This window comes from Mesocricetus auratus, unplaced genomic scaffold (genome assembly GCF_017639785.1).
Source record: "Mesocricetus auratus isolate SY011 unplaced genomic scaffold, BCM_Maur_2.0 Super-Scaffold_100010, whole genome shotgun sequence".
Taxonomy (NCBI): Eukaryota; Metazoa; Chordata; class Mammalia; order Rodentia; family Cricetidae; genus Mesocricetus; species Mesocricetus auratus.
In genome coordinates, this window is record NW_024429194.1 from 51,904,575 (window position 1) to 51,924,146 (window position 19,572).

The window sequence follows — 19,572 nt, forward strand, 5'->3', positions numbered from 1 at the left end:
TGGCAGGTGCCACCAGGCAAGAGGCAGCCACCAAGATGAAAAGAAAAGCTGGGCTTTGGGCCTGCTGCAAAACATTAAGACTAAATTACCAGTCCAGTGTGTAAGGAAGCCTGCATGTAGTCTATAAACATAGAACACTATGTGTGTATGTGTGTGTGTGGGGGGGTGAAGGATGGAAAGTTCCAGAAAGTACAGAAACGGATTCCCAAGAGACAATGGCTTTGAATCTGTGGATGTTAAGTTCAGGTTTGGCACAGTAGTGTCAAACTAGGAAGATAGACACCTTGAGTGAGTTGTTAACAGGGTTTGTCATCACACAGAACAAGGGTTTTGTCCTCCTGCTTGCTAGCCAGTCACACTGTCTGTAGTCTCCACACACCAGTTCATCTCCATGCTCACCTTCAGGCCTGCCACGAAGGAGCTGACTCAGCATCCTCAAAGGAACAAAGCATGACACAACAGTGACTTAGCAGAACTCCTGGATGGCCCTGTGTGAGTTGTGAGTATTAGGGGCGTGGGAACTTCCCAGGGAAGTAAGAGAGGAGCTTGCGTAGGTTTGAGTGACACAGAGCATCTGGGCAGGTGACTAGAGTGGCCAGGAGTACACCTGGAAGGAAAGGGTCCTGAAGCTGCACTGGGGCTCGGGGAGGGTGGAAAGGGTCCTGAAGCTGCACTGGGGCTGGGGGAGGGTCCTCTATGAGCTGAACCTCCAGGCAAGTGCAGACAGCCCAGGGGAAGGTGTAGAGCCAAGAGCAAGCCTCCAGACCGTGGACACTTCCAAGCCAAGAACAGGAAGGCCTTTCTTCCACTTGAAAGACAGCCAATCAGTTTTCTCATCCAAGTATACTTGGATTATTTATGAAGTGTTTTTATTTTAATGTCCTTAAATACATTCAGAGCCTTGGTTTATTCAGGGGACTAAGGTCTGTTCTTTGAGTTTTCGCTTATCAGATCTTTATGCTAGACTTCAAAAGAGGACTGAATACCCTAATAATACGAGATTCAGTGAAAATTTTTATTTTCTTTTAGCATAGAGTTAGAAATTAAAATACATTTATTGTCAAATTCACCAGCATAGAGTTAGAAATTAAAATACATTTATTGTCAAATTCACCTAAGGTTAATATCTAGCTGAATAGCAACTGAAATTTCCTCATTTGACATTCTTTAGGTCTTTAGGCTTCTCTGTTGTGCTTCAGTATACAACAAACAAACAAACAAAGCAGGTCTACAAGATCACCAGTACATCCTAACACTTATGAAAGTTCCCTCTTAAGTGTAATCTTCATGAGAAAAACAGTCACAATATTACATAACAATTACAATGAACATGAATGAATGTTAAAGGCACTCAAAACTCCACCGAAAGTAGAGGCAGAGAGAAAATGTACACACTGATAGCTCCATGGAAGCTATATGCCAAAGACCATTCCTACAGATCCCACGTGAATGGCACCCCAAGAGTTTACTCAGTGCAAAACTCATAGATTGGGATGCCTAAGACTGTCTGGCTCCAGGACTAACTGATAGACCTCATGTGCAGGAAGGGAGATGACACCATCGCAGACATTTCCAACAAGATAATTTGGGTTGTACTAACGTTTAGCTTCAGTGAGATTCATGAACTCCCACGTGACTAACCGTCAAGGCCAGCACAGGTCAAGGATCGCTCTGCAAACAGCTTCTGGGTAGACTTGACAAAGATCTCAAAGGAACAGACTTTCCCAGGAGCAGCTGTCCAAACATTGGACAGTAGCAATCATTTCACTCTTTCTGGCCAGAGAAGAATTAGTAGAACACAATTGTGCTATTGGGATGACACCAATACTTTTAAAGTAGTTAATTACTACGTAGTGATCACAGCAACGATTCCGTATAGTTGCCGCAACAGTGGTTTAGATGCAAAGGATATGTTTGTCAGCATCTGGAATGAGACGCTCTGGTGGTGCCTGTAGTTATTGTACCATTTATACCGTCTCTTACTTGTTCTGAGAACAGATTAAAAAGCTAAGAAGACAGTGCTGCTCTTCTAACATCGTCACTGCTACCCCAGCCATTTTTGCAGAGCTTACAGTGAGAGGGGTGAGTGAGTTACTGATAGCCAGAGACACCCCACACACAAAGTGCATGTGTTCATGTCACTAACAGGTCTTTTCAATGGCATCCATTCTCCACAAAGCTAAATTGTATTATACACAAAGGAGAGCAGGAAGGAAGTATCTGGCTTTCCCCCTTTCTGATTTCTGCCCCCAACACTCTTTAGTTCCACTTACTCACTGTAATTCTGCTAACATATACTTTCTTCATACGCAAGAATTCACATGCCGGCTTCAGTTTTAGCCATCACAGATAGCTGTTTCTTGAATATATCAAGGCCACAATAAGCATGAATCAATTTCTTGCAACATGTGTAATAATAGAATGAGGACTCGGGGTGTAAACATCCATGTTCTCACCAGCAGGTAAACAATGTATGGTTATCAAGGGTCTGTATAATTATTCCAGCATAAATTCAAATTACAAACTTTTAAACGAAGTGTAGAAATAAAATACCAGTTTGGTAATATGCCTCCATAGGCCATGAGTAATTCTAAAATAGTTAACCTTCTTTTTCCCATTAAGACAAAAAAACAAAACAAAACAAAACTTGATTTAATCAGGGATTGTGGGGGTGAGGACAAAATTAGAATAAACCAGACCCCTATCTCTGACTCAAAGCAAATAGAGTTTCTGCTAAAGCTCACACTTTTAGTACACAGTTTGTGTCTCTGTTACAAAATGCCTGGGAGCAACAGCTTTTTAGAAAGGAAAGATGCATTTGAGCTCATGATTTCTGAGGTTTTAGTCCAGACACTCAACTCAGCCTTGTCTCTCTCTCTCTCTCTCTCTCTCTCTCTCTCTCTCTCTCTCTCTCTCTCTCTCTCTCTCTCTCTCTCTCTCTCTCTCTCTCTCTCTCTCTCTCTCTCTCTCTCTCTCTCTCTCTCTCTCTCTCTCTCTCTCTCTCTCTCTCTCTCTCTCTCTCTCTCTCTCTCTCTCTCTCTCTCTCTCTCTCTCTCTCTCTCTCTCTCTCTCTCTCTCTCTCTCTCTCTCTCTCTCTCTCTCTCTCTCTCTCTCTCTCTCTCTCTCTCTCTCTCTCTCTCTCTCTCTCTCTCTCTCTCTCTCTCCACATCTCCCGGTGACTTCACAGGCTGACAACCAAGCCTTCAGCACTGCTCTGGAAATATATCAAGAACCACCCTGGACATATATTTTACACATGTGGGAGAAATATATCCTTTAGCAAGAACAGTGCTGCCTGCTAATACAGAAGTTATTTTCCATTGATTTAGGAACTCACAGACAAAAGGACCCATAAACTACTTTTTATTCATGTTGGCGGCTAGTAGAATGTGACAGTTGATAAAGGTGGCAATATTTTTATTCATGGGTGAATTTGAAGTGACCCCCCCCGGTTTTAGCAGCCATGACAAGATAACATATACGTACATGACCTTGCCACTCCTGTCCTGGTCACTAGGAGTTCAGATGCCCTCCTCGTGGCAAGAAACCAATTAGAAGTTAGCTGGTGTAGGTGTGCTTTACGACTCTGGGTGTGCTTTAAGGACAGTGCACAACTGTGATGTGCAGAACATAACAACTGCCCTGGGAGGGCCTATGGGCCATAACAATCAGTTGACCAATCAATACAGGGCAGGTAGTTCAAGCCTGGAAACTCACCAGTCCTGAGACTGTTTTATGTAATTCCCGCCTAGAGGTTTCCCAGGGTCTTTATCTAGCCATCCTCTGTGGTGAATACATGAAAGGCCCAAGTTAATGGGGTTAGCTTGTTAAACTACTACAATAAAAGGCATCAAATGGGCCACTTGGTGATTTTGGGGTTCAGAATTTGGGTGCAACAAATTGTATAAGCCTTCCATCTGGAGCACAATTAACTCAGAAGTCCATTGAGAATAGTGTCCTTTAAAAAACATGTGCTCAAAAGAGTTTCAGTGTTTTTAGGACATATAACTTTGTCCTGACCAGCTAACAACCACATTGTGGAGGTTAGCATGCTCACCTCCACATAAAGGATCCTCGGCAGTTGTGAAGAACCTACACACATCTGTGAAAGCCTGTGACATGACTACGTAATATTTTCTACAGCATCACAAAGTTCAAGCTTACAGCTCAACCATCATTATTTTGTGGTAGGCTGCTTGGATTTTTGTCAAACTGACACAAGCTGGGTGCATATGGGAAGAGGGGACATCAGTGGAGAAAACCCTGTCTTACAAGAAAGTCACTGCCTTGTGGCCATGGTTAAAAACTTTGGGAAAAGGAGCTTAAGGAAGAAAATATTTATTTCAGCTCACAGTTGCAGAGGGATATAGTCCACTGCAGTTGGGAGGACACAGCATCGGACAGGGAAGGCACAATGGCAGAAGCAGAAGACTGGCTGGTCACACTGAAGCCACACCCAGCAAGTAGAGAAACGGAAGTTGACCTGTGCCCCCAAGCCCCAGGGTCCACTCCCAGTGACCCACTTCTGTGGAAGCTCTGATCCCTGAAGGTTCTACAACCTCTGAAGCAGCATCCCCAGCTGAGAAGAAGTGTTCAAACATGTTGGGACACTTCACATTCAGACCCCAGCACCACTTGACCGTCAAGATGCTTGAGGAACATATGATGGGAGTATCTTGTCACAACAGCTCCTGCCTTACAAGCACGCTTAGCCCTCTGTGTAATAATCCATCCCTCAAATAAAGTCTTCATAGTGTTGTAAATATAGATTTGGCTGGCTTGACTCTGTGTGTGTGTGTGTGTGTGTGGTGTGTGTGTGTGTGTGTCTGTCTGTGTCTCTGTGTGTTCATACATGTGTGTTACCTATGCATACAATACAGATATTTATGTATTCAGAGATGTGAGTTAGTGGCTAATAAAGTCAGAGGAGATCCTCATCCGTAAAACTTAAAATAAAAATAATTTCATTATAGGTGCTCTTTCTCCTTGGGTCACTGTAGGAAACACTCACCACAAGCTGTCTGTGTGTAAAAGCAAGTTTCTATAAAGGAAGTTTTAGTGTGAGAAAAAAAAGAGAGAGACCTTCAAAAACCTCACAAGCTGGAGCTGAGCCTTTGGTCTGTGATGCGTGTATTCATTAGGATCATGCCACTTTTGAATTATTCAGAGTCATTATAAAATGCAGCTTTCGTTTGAAAAAAGAAAGCGTACCTCTGAGAGACTAAATTTAGTTCTATGGGAGATAAAGTAAGGCGGTGTGCTATTCCATAATCATGTCAACAGCCCAGCTTTTATCTCCACTAAACTCCAGAGCAGCGCAGCTGGGATGCAGTCACCCAAAGCAGAAATCCGGACACCATGTAACCAGACTGCTTAATGCTAAGCAGCATTAATATTCTATCATGTCTGAACTGACCTACATTGTCGGAGAGCTGCCTAAAATAAAACAATGTTTTAAACATGTGACTTTAAAAAAAGTATTTGCCCCTTTTCATGACACAAATATATAATAAAATTCCCCTCCTTTATCATCTTTAAGTTATATAAGTGTCTCAAACGAGAATTATACACTAAATGGTGTCAATGAAGTTTATGATGTGAGCATATAAAATGTTGTCACAGATCACTTCCAAGAGGTGGGTAATTGACAGTAAGACTCCTGGCCAGATTTCCTACAATAACAGATTAGCTGTGAGACGAATGAATTCCAATTAAATGGTCAGGCAGAAGTTTTAGAAAACCTCACACTACACTAAGATATCCCACAGTACATATCTCCTCACGCCACACTGAAACATCCCACAGTACATATCTCCTCACGTCACACTGAGATATCCCACAGTTCATATCTCCTCACACCACACTGAGACATCTCACAGTACATATCTCCTCACGCCACACTGAGACATCCCACAGTACATATCTCCTCACGCCACACTGAGACATCCCACCATATCTCCTCACACCACACTGAGACATCCCACAGTACATATCTCCTCACGCCACACTGAGACATCCCACAGTACATATCTCTTCACGCCACACTGACACATCCCACCATATCTCCTCACGCCACACTGAGACATCCCACAGTACATATCTCCTCACACCACACTGAGACATCTCACAGTACATATCTCCTCACGCCACACTGACACATCCCACAGTACATATCTCCTCACGCCACACTGAGATATCCCACAGTTCATATCTCCTCACGCCACACTGAGACATCCCACAGTTCATATCTCCTCACGCCACACTGAGACATACCACCATATCTCCTCACATCACACTGAGACATCCCACAGTACATATCTCCTCACGCCACACTGAGACATCCCACCATATCTCCTCACATCACACTGAGACATCCCACAGTACATATCTCCTCACGCCACACTGAGACATCTCACAGTACATATCTCCTCACGCCACACTGAGACATCTCACAATACATATCTCCTCACGCCACACTGAGACATCCCACCATATCTCCTCACATCACACTGAGACATCCCACAGTACATATCTCCTCACGCCACACTGAGACATCCCACCATATCTCCTCACACCACACTGAGACATCTCACAGTACATATCTCCTCACACCACACTGAGACATCCCACAGTACATATCTCTTCACGCCACACTGAGATATCCCACAGTACATATCTCCTCACGCCACACTGAGACATCCCACCATATCTCCTCACGCCACACTGAGACATCCCACAGTACATATCTCCTCACGCCACACTGACACATCCCACAGTACATATCTCCTCACACCACACTGAGACATCCCACAGTTCATATCTCTTCACGCCACACTGAGACATGCCACCATATCTCCTCACGCCACACTGAGACATCTCACAGTACATATCTCCTCACGCCACACTGAGACATCCCACAGTACATATCTCCTCATGCCACACTGAGATATCCCACAGTTCATATCTCCTCACGCCACACTGAGACATCCCACCATATCTCCTCACATCACACTGAGACATCCCACAGTACATATCTCCTCACGCCACACTGAGACATCCCACCATATCTCCTCACACCACACTAAGACATCCCACCATATCTCCTCACACCACACTGAGACATCCCACAGTACATATCTCTTCACGCCACACTGAGATATCCCACAGTACATATCTCCTCACGCCACACTGAGACATCCCACCATATCTCCTCACGCCACACTGAGACATCCCACAGTACATATCTCCTCACACCACACTGAGACATCCCACTGTATATATGTCCTTATGCCACACTGAGACAACATCTCACCCTCTCTCCTTCATTCCTAGTAGCTGTCACAATGCTGGCAGCTCCATAAGACTAGGGGTCATGTTGAATTTTTCATCACACTCCCAGCTGCAAGCATAGCTCCCACTATGCACTTACAAAGATAGCTACTGAATGGATGGATTTGGTTTCACTCACTCACACACACACACACACACACACACACACAGACACACACACACACACACACACCACAAAGCCCTAGTTTTGAGTCACTGTTTGCTCTCTGGGCATCAGTGGAGCACACTGATAGCAAGCATACTTGGGAAGCAGAGGCAAGATGTTTGCAAACTCAAGACATAACTGACTATTCAGCAAGATCATCTCAAAAACTGCTAATGTATGGATTAGGAGCCCTCTTCATACCTAGCACTGCCTTATCTACAAATGCTGAAATAAAAATAAATCAATTTCTTTATTTTATATTGATAAGCAGGACGTTTTAACATCTATGAAACTGTTTTTTTTTTTTAAACACGTACTCTCAGGATAAAAACATCACATCAGAGTTGCCTTTTAGATGCACATCCTTTACTTTCTGAAGTTTAAAAATACTCTCTTCAGTATACAAAGAAAATGGTACTGGCATATAAGATTCAAGTTGTTGTTGTGTACACATGTGCGTACATGTACGTGAGTGTGTGTACATGTGTGCATGTGTGTTTTCCTATAAGTACCCATACATTCACTCTTTTACTACCCATCTTCTTCCTGTTGGTCAGTGGCAAGCTTTATGAGGCAGCTGGCTGACATCATGTGAGTCCAGGATTTGCCAGGTTGAGTGAGACTGGATCAGCTGCCTCTAGAATCAGACCTTTAACTTGAGCCCAGGATTGTTCGGCTGTAGTCACTAAAAATTTCTAACATGGCAGATGCCACAACCACCACCAAAACTCAGACATTACTTTTAAAACTGGAGAATGTCAAAAACCATGATTTTACTTAAAATGAAAAGAATTTAGGTAAATGTAGCCTAGAGAATATACAGAGCAATATACATCATTGCTCTCACTATTAGTCCCATTTGACCTACTACAAAATCTGAAATTCTTGAGGTTGGTAGGTAAATATTTGAGCAGCTAGGTGACTAGTATAGATGGGTAGATTGTTTCCACCACTAGTCCCATTTGACCTATAAAATCCGAAATTCTTGAGGTTGGTAGGTAAATATTTGAGCAGCTAGATTGCTAGTATAGATGGGTAGATTGCTTCCACCACTAGTCCCATTTGACCTATACAATCTGAAATTCTTAAGGTTGGTAGGTAAATTTTTGAGCAGCTAGATGGCTAGTATAGGTGGGTAGATAAGCAGAAATGTCCTACAGTGGTTATTATTCCTGCGTTCTGTTCTGAACAATTTATTTTCACTCTAGAGCACTTAGCCCATAGAGTTTAGTTCACTGCTATCTGTATTTCCAGGGTAGAAGGCTGTGATTTCAACTATCAGAACCACTACCGCGCCATCTGAGTGTCTTCAGTGCAAGTCAACCTTGTAGGAGGAACAGATAGGCACCATTTTGTTTGCAAAAATTCCCATGGACCATGGGAACTGTGGACCATGCTCCCACTTAGAAATTGCCATCTGTAAAAGACAGTAATAGGGGGACCTCAATGAAAGACTGTCAACAGTAGACCTTAAGACTTATTAGTGCCTTGCAGTGCTGTGAGAAAGAAAATAAAATGGCAGTTGTCAGATGTAAGAGAAATAATTTATAAGAAGAGATTTACACAATTGATTAATTTATTGACAAGAAGCCCAATGTACTTAAGAAAGGACATGGAGTTAAACTATAGAAAAGGATTGAAAACAAAGTATTTTCTGTTAGTATAAATATAAAAAGTTGTAAGGAAAGTAGCAACCATAAAGAATGATCTTATCTAAGAAAACCCAGGCCCAAAAGAGGCAAGAGAGTTTGGGAGCTGCTGCTGCACATGGCAAGTTGCAGATGTGTAGACTCATGGCCCCAGGGAACATATTTTCTAGCCTCCCATGTGGCTAAACTCTTAGGTAATCCCAGATAAGGCAGAATGGAACTTGGGCCCAAGACTTCATTCTGTACATATCATTGGGAAATGTTTTCTTCAGACATAGAAGGATTCAAAGCTTTATTTAAACCCTCTTAATGTTCACCTGTCAAGGCCAGGGACTTAAATACTCGTCAACCATAATCCTAAGAAGACTCCTTTCTTCTCATGAGCCTGCTGAGGGAACCCTGGGAAATTTACTTACCTCTCATTTATAAACCAGCTCCAGTTTCCTATTCAAAGGCAAAGATCACAGGATTCTGCTCTAAGAGCTTGGGTCACAGAGGACAGCTTAGAAGAACCGTAGCTATGGAAGGGTAGGTCTGAGGAAGACACGCCAAAGCAAATATGGCTTTTGAAAGCTCATGCTTGAGATACAGCTATGAAATGCCCTACGTTTCCTCCAGAAGTGGTGGCTACCAGGGCTGGGGATATGACTCAGTGGATAAAACACTGGCTCTCAAACAGGAAGATGCAAGTTCTAATTCTTAGAACCCATAGAGGCTGTCTCTGTAGCAGTGAGCATCTGTGACCCCAGATTCTATCATGAGGTGGGAGGTTGAGATGTAAGAGTCCCCAGAATCTTGTCAGCTAGCCAGCCTGGTCTATACAACAACAAACAACAAAAACAGACTTCCCTCAAGCTGAAAGGCAACATCGTAAACTGTCCACTAACTTCCAAATATGTACCATGGTGGCCTGTGCAGGTCTTTACTCACACACACAAGCCACATACATCAGATATGTACCACACACAAAGGCAACACAGACATATTACAGGCAAACACAGCACACATACACACTCACACACATGCTCCTGGTTACACAATCATAGTTTGTCACACATGATTGTTCATGCCTATAATCCTAATCCCAACTGCTGGTGAGCCTGAGGCAGAAGGATATCGAGTTGAAAGTCAACCTGTACAATAGGGATGAGATTCTGTGTTAAAATGAAATCTATAAGGAACTGAGGCTTGCCTATCATGTATAAAGTCTTTGTCTAATTTTTAAAGTCACAAAAAAGATTTTTTATTAATAAAAAAAAACTTGCAGCTAAGAACATGGACTAAAAATCAGTGAACAACAGCACTGGCTAAGAGGCATGGAAGGAACTGGCAGTGCACTCAAGAACCTGAGGTCTGGTCCTTCGTTTTGATATTTTTGTTGTTTCCTTGACTGTCCTCATTTTGAGGGCATCTTTCCAAAAGCTCGGGACCATCCATGTACTCACATGTGAGGACCGGGAGGTGATGCAGACTCTCCAGGGAAGGCTACGGAGGTAGGCCAATTAAAAAGCAACGTGACTACTCCATTTCTAAGAAAAAGGTGACTACTGGGCCTATGTGACTTGTCATGTCACTTGGCCCATGAATTCTACTTCCACTAGAAAATATAGTTGTGAAAACACTTGGCAAAAAGTGTTAGATGAGAGCGACTGGTGGTCTATGGCCTTTGTGCGCAGTAGGAATATGCTGACAGGGTAAAGGAAATACTCCCTTAATACAGAAAGGATTTTTAACACATGCTTTTATTAGCAGGGTGCTGCTCTAGTGATACAGAACAGTTACTGTCTGTGTGGGCTTTGGGGGATAAAACCCTTGTTCCACCATTTACTAGCTATATGCCAATGGGAAAAGTACTGGACCTTGTAATCCTCAGTCCCTCTATCTGTAAGATGACAGTAATAGCAGGAAGTTTATGAAACTATTCTTAAAATGAGATAGGATGCAATGTGAAGGTCTCTTCAGTGTAAGCTCTCAATGCCCATTAGCAACCACAAGGGAAACATGGGCATCCCACTTCACACACAGCAAACACCACTTTGAATGCACTAACTCACTCAATTCTTAGTCTGCAGGTGTGTGATGGCTATTGTTGGTTGTCAGCTTGACTAAATATGGAATTAACTACAAACCCAAGCAGCTGGGCAAAACTGTGAGGGATTTTCAATTAACTGTACCATTTGTAGACCTACCCTAAGTCTGGACCATTGTCAGTCAGAAGACTTACTTTAAATCTGTGTCCACCTTCTGGTGGAAGCCTATGTAAAGGAAATAGAAGGAAGAAGAAAGGAGTGCTTGTCTGTCTGTCCTAATTCTCACTGCCAAGTTCATCCACCCTGATACTGAGATACTCCTTCACTGGATCTACTTCTTCTGGATTCTGGTGTATACAGAAGACCAGCTGAGACATTCAACCTTGTAGACTGAACAGTTACCAAATAACAAATCCCCCGTATGTATAAATGGCTTCTATAAGAGCCTGGAAGCCTCCCCTAACATGTTTTACATATGTACATACATACATACATACAGTATTTTATGGAATGATTTAAAAGTACAGTAACTCTCTTTTTACCTTCACTCAATCTTTCAGAGATAGAGCAATGCCTCTCTGCTAACTTCTTTTCCTATTAACCTACCATCTTGTTTCCCTTCTCTTACTTCTCAACAAATGACCAAAATCTCCAAGTGTTTTCTGGCTCTGTTAGAAAGCATATTACAATACTGATGTCCCTGTAGCCTCCTTTATGTAGCAAGATTCCCTAGTGCTTCAAGGGCCAGAAATCCTGGGACTAAGTAAGGGGATCTGTCTGAATTATGAATTAAGTGCCCATACTGAAGGGAGGAGAGATATCAGCTCCGACCCTTCACAGGGAAAAGTGAAAATGCTGTTAAGACAGAGCAGGAGCTCACAGTGACAAAATCAGGAAGCTGAGCAGAGCAGAAAGCTGAGTCACACCTACTTAAGCAAAACCCACAAAATAGGCCCATTATATGGTGCACACTGACATGCATTAAAATAGAAGATGGAAATCTGTTCAGGGAAAATTACATCCGTGAGAGGAGACCCTAGTAACAAGGCTATACTTTGATTCATTTTTTATTTCCTATCTGTCATTCAGCTAGAAGCCAATGGAATTTATGGCGAGGAAGGCACAACTTTCTGAACCTTTCCTTCTCCCCAAGTCTCGAGTGATAACCTGTCACTGATTTTCTTTCATGATAAAATTTTGTGTCTTAGTTTTAGATGGCTCTGCTTTATCCTGCCCAACCTGATAAAAATTCATAGATGCTTTAAAGTGAAAATACAATAAAATTTAGTTCCTTAAAGTATCTAGCAGGTCAACAAAAAAAATAACTAGAAAAGTTCACCCTGGTTTGTGTGTAAATCTCTGATTTGGTGTTACAGATGTGACATGAGTTTGCAGAAACCATTTTCATATTCCAAGAGTGAGATCACTCTGGATGGAGTCCAGGTCTTTAAATCAACTCTACCTCATAGAAAACTGCTCTTATCAGTGATAAGAGCTTTTGTGAATGACAGTCTTCCAAAATTCAAAACAGTATGTTGGCTCTGTAAGTAAACTGTATTTTACTTTGGGAAATCTTAAGGAACAGCAAAAAAGTTCCCACTGTGATAGTTTAATATCCCACTAATAGCAGAAGAGCTGTAGTTAGATGCTTGTCTTGCCTCTAAAACTGATGTTGACAACTTGATTCCCGATGCAACAGTATTAAGATGTGGGGCTGACTAGGTCATGAGGACCACTCTCATGGATGGGTCAGTGCCTTGTAAAATTGTTTGAAGGACTAGCTGTAACTTGTTGATCTTCCTTCCCTCCTTCCATTAGACACAGCATTTACCACTACCCCACTAGAGGACACAATAGCCAGCCACCATGTTAGAATCAGATATGGGACTCTAGCCAGATCACACTACCCTGCTAGAGGACACAATAGCCAGTGACCATCTTATAATCAGATATAGGGCCAGATCATAAACCTGATAGTGCCTAAATATTGGAGTAAATGGCCTCCTGAACAACACAAAAACATTTTAAAATTAACATTTATACATTACCCAGTCTTGGGTATTTTATTACAAGAGTACAAACTAAAACACAAACTATGTAGTCCACTAGTTAAAAAGAAAATGAGTCAGGGATTGAAACATGAACCATTCATCATTGCATCACTGCAATGAACACAGTGATGTTCAATTTTTTTAAAGCCAATGTCCCAATCCATCACTCCATGTTGATGACACACCATCACTGGGCACATTTCTCATTTTCTCCTGTTTTACTCTGACTTTGTAATTACACTGGAATTAAACGTCCTTAGAAACACAAACCCACATATTTGATGGGTATTGATAAATCCCCACTCCATCCCCCTTGATATTGGACTGTACCTGATCAAAAGAAGTATAAGGAAGGTTTACAGTAAGCACTTGGAATTTTATAGGTGAGCCCTGCCCACCACTGATAAATGCTATGATTATGTCTTGCCAAGGTGCTTGTTACTAATTTATGCAAGTAAATCTACTGAAATTGACTCAATTATAAAACAGTAATTTATTAAAACTTAGAGAATTAATGATAAGATTGGAGACAATCAGCAGCTAAGTTCTCTGGGTGTGAATTCAAAAGCTAAAGCTTTACAGGGAAAGCTTCCTTCTCAGAGAAGAGCCGAGAGAAAAACACCTACAGACCCAGAGCCCAGGTGTCATTCCCTTACCCAACAATTCAAATTCCTAAGATGTACATTTCTAACTCTAGCATAATGGACATGTGATTAATAAAATCACTAAACCCAATGGGAGACATACTGAAATATTTCCAATGAAATAATTGATATTTGGAAAACTCTACTACGTTTGCTTAGGATTATGTACTAGGGCTGCAATGCTAGCAGCCAGTACCCAAGCTGTAATTACAAAAAATCAATTCTGTTTTAAAAGCTCTGTCTTGGAGTGACTTACACAACATTTGCTCAGTCACATCTAGAAACAAGCTCCTGTCATTAAAGCAAACAAACATACGAGTGAACTTAGAAAACTAAGTGGGCACACATCAGGAGTTAATAACAAAACAAAAATAACAACAATGACCCATCTCTCCGAGAAGTCTCACCTGGAAAACTAAGGGTAATAGCAAAAGCACGGTGTCATGCGGTTTTGTGCATTGAGAATTGGTCCTTTTGTATATTATCTCACTTAACTCCTCATGAAATCATGGACATGGGCATCATTGCCGTGCTCACAAACACTGAGATCTCACCACTATCCAGAAGCCTACACATATGTGTGCTCACCCCTGCAAGAAGGTATCTGGAGACACTTATGGAGTTCAGAGTAACAGTCAAGATTACAGGTAACCAGTTAAAAATCCCCACTTTACCATTTACTTTCTATGTGCCTCAGTGATGAATGTACACCTCCCTCAGCCTCAATTTCTTCATCTATAAGATACAGAAAGTCTATCAAGGTAACATGTGATGTTGCCAGACCACACAGCTTGTGAAAAGCAAGGAGGGGAAATATATATATATATATATATATTATATATACATATTTATCAATTGTGTATCATATATATGCACATATATGTTACAAATATATGCACACATTTACCTAATATGAGTACCTAGTTGTGAATGTTGGTCTCAAATGCTGAATCATTAAGTATGCATTATAACTATATTCCCATCTACCCTTTCCAGCCTATTCCTGGAGGCCCAGGTGACATATTCATGATTTTAAGATCTCTGAGTACCTTTTTTGATGATTGGCCCTTCAACAAGCCCAAAGAAACATCTGCTGCTCAAAAGGGGTTTATAGTGATTTCAGAATGCCATGTTATGCCCTAGCGCCCAATTTGTTCAACTTTGGGTCACAGTGTTATGTAACGCTACATTGGTATGTGAGCATTGCAATCTGAATGCATGACAACAAAATAAATAAAAAAACCCTCAAACACTTAATGAACTAATGTGTTTCTGGCAGCACCTGACTGTGTCTCCTGACTTCACAGCACTCTCATTTCTGAACACACAATATTCATGCTTGCACTGTGCATGTCATCACATTGGTAAACACTGCCTAAAGACCTCAGCCTTTATTGGAGACTATTCAACATTGTGTATTGTTTTCACTATATGTACAAAATGTTCTGCCCTTATGGAAACAGGACAGCCTAAGTATTGAAAACAAAGACTGGATATTTCTATTGTGTTTCTTTAGCTTGTAAATAACAAATCAGTACACTTTTAGATTGTTTTGTTTTAGAACTATTGATTTTTAAAATTGCTGTTTGAATTAATAGCATGGGTTCATAAAACAACCATTACATGCATTATAGCTTGAGATCAGAACAGAATTTTCTACAATTTCTGAAATGGCCCTAATCATGTTTTGCCTTCTATACAAAACAAAGTGTCTGCCTTAGCATTGGTGAGAATCAAAATATCAGAAACACTGAAGATGCTCAAATTCTCAGTCATGATTTAATTATTTATGTAAAGGCAAATAAAGATATCCATCTCATTAGTGTGAACATTTGGTTTTGTCTTTAATAAATGGTGCAATTATATGTTTTATAATTGTTTTAAAATAAACATATTTATGTTTATTATCAGTAAATGATTTGTATACATGTTTCATATACCTATATACCCAGGATTGCACAAAATTTTCAACACTTAAGAATCTTGAGCTAAAATTCTAGTGCAATCTTCTTCTAATGCTATGACTCAAGCCCACAAATGATGGGAAAAACGAAGCCCATCTCTACCACAGCCTCAGGCTACTAATTTTATGAGGCCTAAGTCTGTAACTCTTGTATTATCTGTGTTCTGTAAGTGACTACCACACATCTCCCACCGTAGGAGCTAATAGGCACATATGGACTGAATTTCTAAGAGATATGTGGGATATGTCTTACAGCTCACTTCACATTTCCACAAAGATATGAAGCCGCTCTGCTGAGCAGGCTCAAGACAGGGTCCTGGGTTCAAACTTCAGCTGGACCATTAACTACTGAGGGACCTTAGGTAATATATAAGATCCCAATGCCTCTATCCCCTCGCCTTTAAAATGATAGAGATAGTGATAGGGTGTGGTTGTACTAAATTTTTATTCCATATAACTGCCACAAAATGGCACTGGACACAATAGCCATTCTCTAAGTATGGGCAATTATTAATTTTTGTTTATGGTTGTTTTTCCCACCACAATTCCAGAGTAAGTTTTTCTAACCACATTCTTCTTTCATGTAAGAAACCATAAGACATGGCATCCTCACTTCAAACTTCAAAATTAGTTTGTAACAGAAAGCAAATTACAATGTCAAGATACTGACTTCTAGAACATTTTCAAAAGAAATGTATTTATAGTGAATACTCTTAAAATAAAAATCCTAAGTGGACCCAGATACTCTGTTGTGTAAGACTGTCCAAATATCTTATGTTGGAATCCTCCCAGCAGCATTAGGCATGACTACACAAATAAGAACAGTCATATTGACTTGCAGAAGTGTTCTCATAAACACACACACACACACACAGAGCAATAAAATTAGGTCTCACTCATTGCCCTATTAAGAAAAATTAAATCCAGTTCTGCCCAAGATTTGTCTCCCCGTCACATAGAGTTGAACCTAGCAATCAGGCCCCTCTTAGCTTAAAATTCAAATCACTGTATTTAGCTGACGATGATGCTTGATGCTTCTCTCTATGCTGGAGAGGAGAGGAGAAAAAGAAAGGCAACAGGGGCAGATAGGGAGCTCATGTACCTTCAACACAGTAATGTTCCAAGCAAAGCTCTCAATTGCCTTGTTGAGTTTTCTTCCTTTCAAGCCTTCCTTTGCCCCCAGATTATGAAGTTCTTCATGGAACTCCATCCCTTTGGGAAAAACACACATAAAGAATGTTGGAGCACATTTCAGGAAAACATGCATTTGTACCATGAAAATATTGCCAGAAAAATATAGATTCACATTCCTGTTACCTCTCATAATTTTCTAAACCCCTGAATTGAATATTTTCCATTTTATTCATCCCGTGTAAAAGGCATCTAGGAGTAAGTGATACAGGGGCTAAGTATCATTTTAAGCAGGCTGGATGCATAGATAAACACAAGAGAAATTAAGAGGCAAACCTCATAGCAGATGTTACTGACATTACATATCCTTTTCCTGGTTTTGTGTGGAAGAGTGTAGAGTATATTGATAACCTCATGTGAGTGTGTACATATTTTGCTTAAAAGTTGGCCATGGAACCCATACAGGTAAAACAGAAATTAGCATATTTGATCCCAAATAAAAATGCTTTAAAAAGCAACAATCTTAGGAACACCCATGTGTTTCACGTTTGGGAGTGGTCTTTCATGTACTCTTCTGTCCACCATTCACTCAAGTTTGAATGCCATAAACAACATCACTATCATCTGTTTTTGCAGCCTTTCCCTCAGAACTTCAAGATGAGAATCACATTCTCTTATGGACAATTTGTTCCATCTTTGGAGGGCTGGGACTGACCCTGAGCCAAGATCTCCTTTCCCAGAGCTTACAGTCCTCAGTGCTAGCTGGCCTCAGACCAAGGAGGTCTGATGTCTTATCCAAAGTCCAGTCCTTTATATGTCTAAAGAAAGATATTGGATTAAATCCCCTTGGATCTTCTCTGCTCTGCAGTGAGCATTCTACCATGTGTCTGCTTACTGGTGACTCATCTTTGAGGATGGCATCCAGGCAGGGCCACTGTACCAGCCAACTTTCTGGATTTGAGACAGCTGCATCTCAGAACAGACAGTGTCCTAACTGGGCTTCAAGCAGCTCATACTGGGTAAGGGTTTGCTATTATTCTCCTTGTTCTCATTGCCTTTAGTGTATTACTAAAACCACATTGACTTTCCAGGTGCCTGTGTAATAGACAAAGTCCATTAGAACCAGCAGAGGCACAGTGTAGACTTACATTCTAGTTCACCCATTCATTAGATGAGTGAGTCTGAACTACCCTTAGAAATCACAGGTCTTCACTCTCCTCACTGGTGAAACAGTAGGAGAAAGTCTCATTCAGATTGTGATGGCAATCAAATGGGTCAATGCTTATAAAACTTACAAAGGAGTAATTCAGCTCCTGTATGCATTTGGGTTTTTAATTTTTCTGTTTTCTTTCAATTACAGCATCTAAGGTTGCTTGCTGCTCAGCCTATCACCAATTTGCTACTCTGTTAATAAGTCAACTCTATCATGTGTTAATAATGCGACATTAGATCATTCACCAGTCTATTACATGTCCCATCTGTAAATGGGACATCATGCTTAGTTGTCACGATGACCAATTAAGGTACTACATGGACTTCAAACATAAGCATAGATAAAGCAACTGTAGGCACTGTCCTTTGTCTCTCCTCCTCCTCATCACTGCATGTGTGGACAGAAGGGTACCTGGATCCAAACAATGAAGGTTCAGGGGTGCGAATGAGTGTAAGTGTAAACAAGCACAGGTGGACATGAGACAACCCCCATCCTTAAAGAAAGAACAAATCTCAAATGAGAACCAGGAAGAAGGGCAGCAACACAGAAGTAAGTAGGACTATGGTTCAAGTCCTAACTATGAGGTGGGCTTAAAGAGCCACATGAAACCACAGTTTCAGCAGAAACTATAGATGCTGCCATTAAAATATATTAATTTTAAGCAGAAAAATAAACATTTTTGAAGCTGCTTGGACTTGTCATTGTGGTTTCTAAACAAAGTAGAAAAAATATTACCTGCTTTCTGACACTGTGCAATCTTTTCCTGGACTGCGTCCGCCATTTCTATGAGGACCCGACTTTCTTGAATCATCTGTCACAAAACATCAAACAGAAGTTGTTAGAAGCCCTTAGACTGGCTCATTGGGAAAGCAATGTATAGAGAGGCTCTCAAAACACACCCAAGAATGAGGGACCATCATGAGAGATGGGGAGAGATAGAAAATCTCTGTCCCAGCTCTCATCCAGATGCCAAGAAAATTGTCACCTTTCTTACAATGGCCCCAGCTGTGTAAAATACCAGACATGTAGTGGGCACAAAGTAATAATTGTTGAATAAATTAATACAAATTATAAATTAGAATCAACACTGAAAAACTTGTGAAGGCTTAGACTTAATCAAACTGTTGATTTACATTAACAACTTCCATTTCCAAGGAGTGGTGCCGTGTTGTGGTGTAAGCCTCTGACCATAGCATGGGGAAAGTAGGATCACAAGAGTGACTAAAAGTTCAAAGCCAGCCTGTTTACCTAGTAAAGATCAGTCAGGACTACACAGTGAGTTTCAGGCCAGCCATGGATGAATAGCAAGAAAGAAAAGGAGAGAATATTCAGACAAGAGAAGCATTCACAGAGATTGGACAAACCCCACATTTAACATAGCTGAAGCATGTCACCA

The 19,572-nt window shown here is 41.1% G+C and overlaps 1 protein-coding gene across 1 annotated transcript in view; it reads right to left on the minus strand.

Moving 5' to 3' along the window:
- Nucleotides 1–19,572, minus strand: part of Plcl1 (phospholipase C like 1 (inactive)) — a 305,153-nt gene that overhangs the window by 19,155 nt on the left and 266,426 nt on the right. The window contains exons 4-5 of the mRNA XM_005080904.4: nt 18,912–18,987; nt 16,935–17,044 (exon numbers count right to left, since the gene is read on the minus strand). Coding sequence (XP_005080961.1) covers nt 16,935–17,044; nt 18,912–18,987 — 186 coding nt within the window. The remainder of the gene's footprint in view (nt 1–16,934; nt 17,045–18,911; nt 18,988–19,572) is intronic.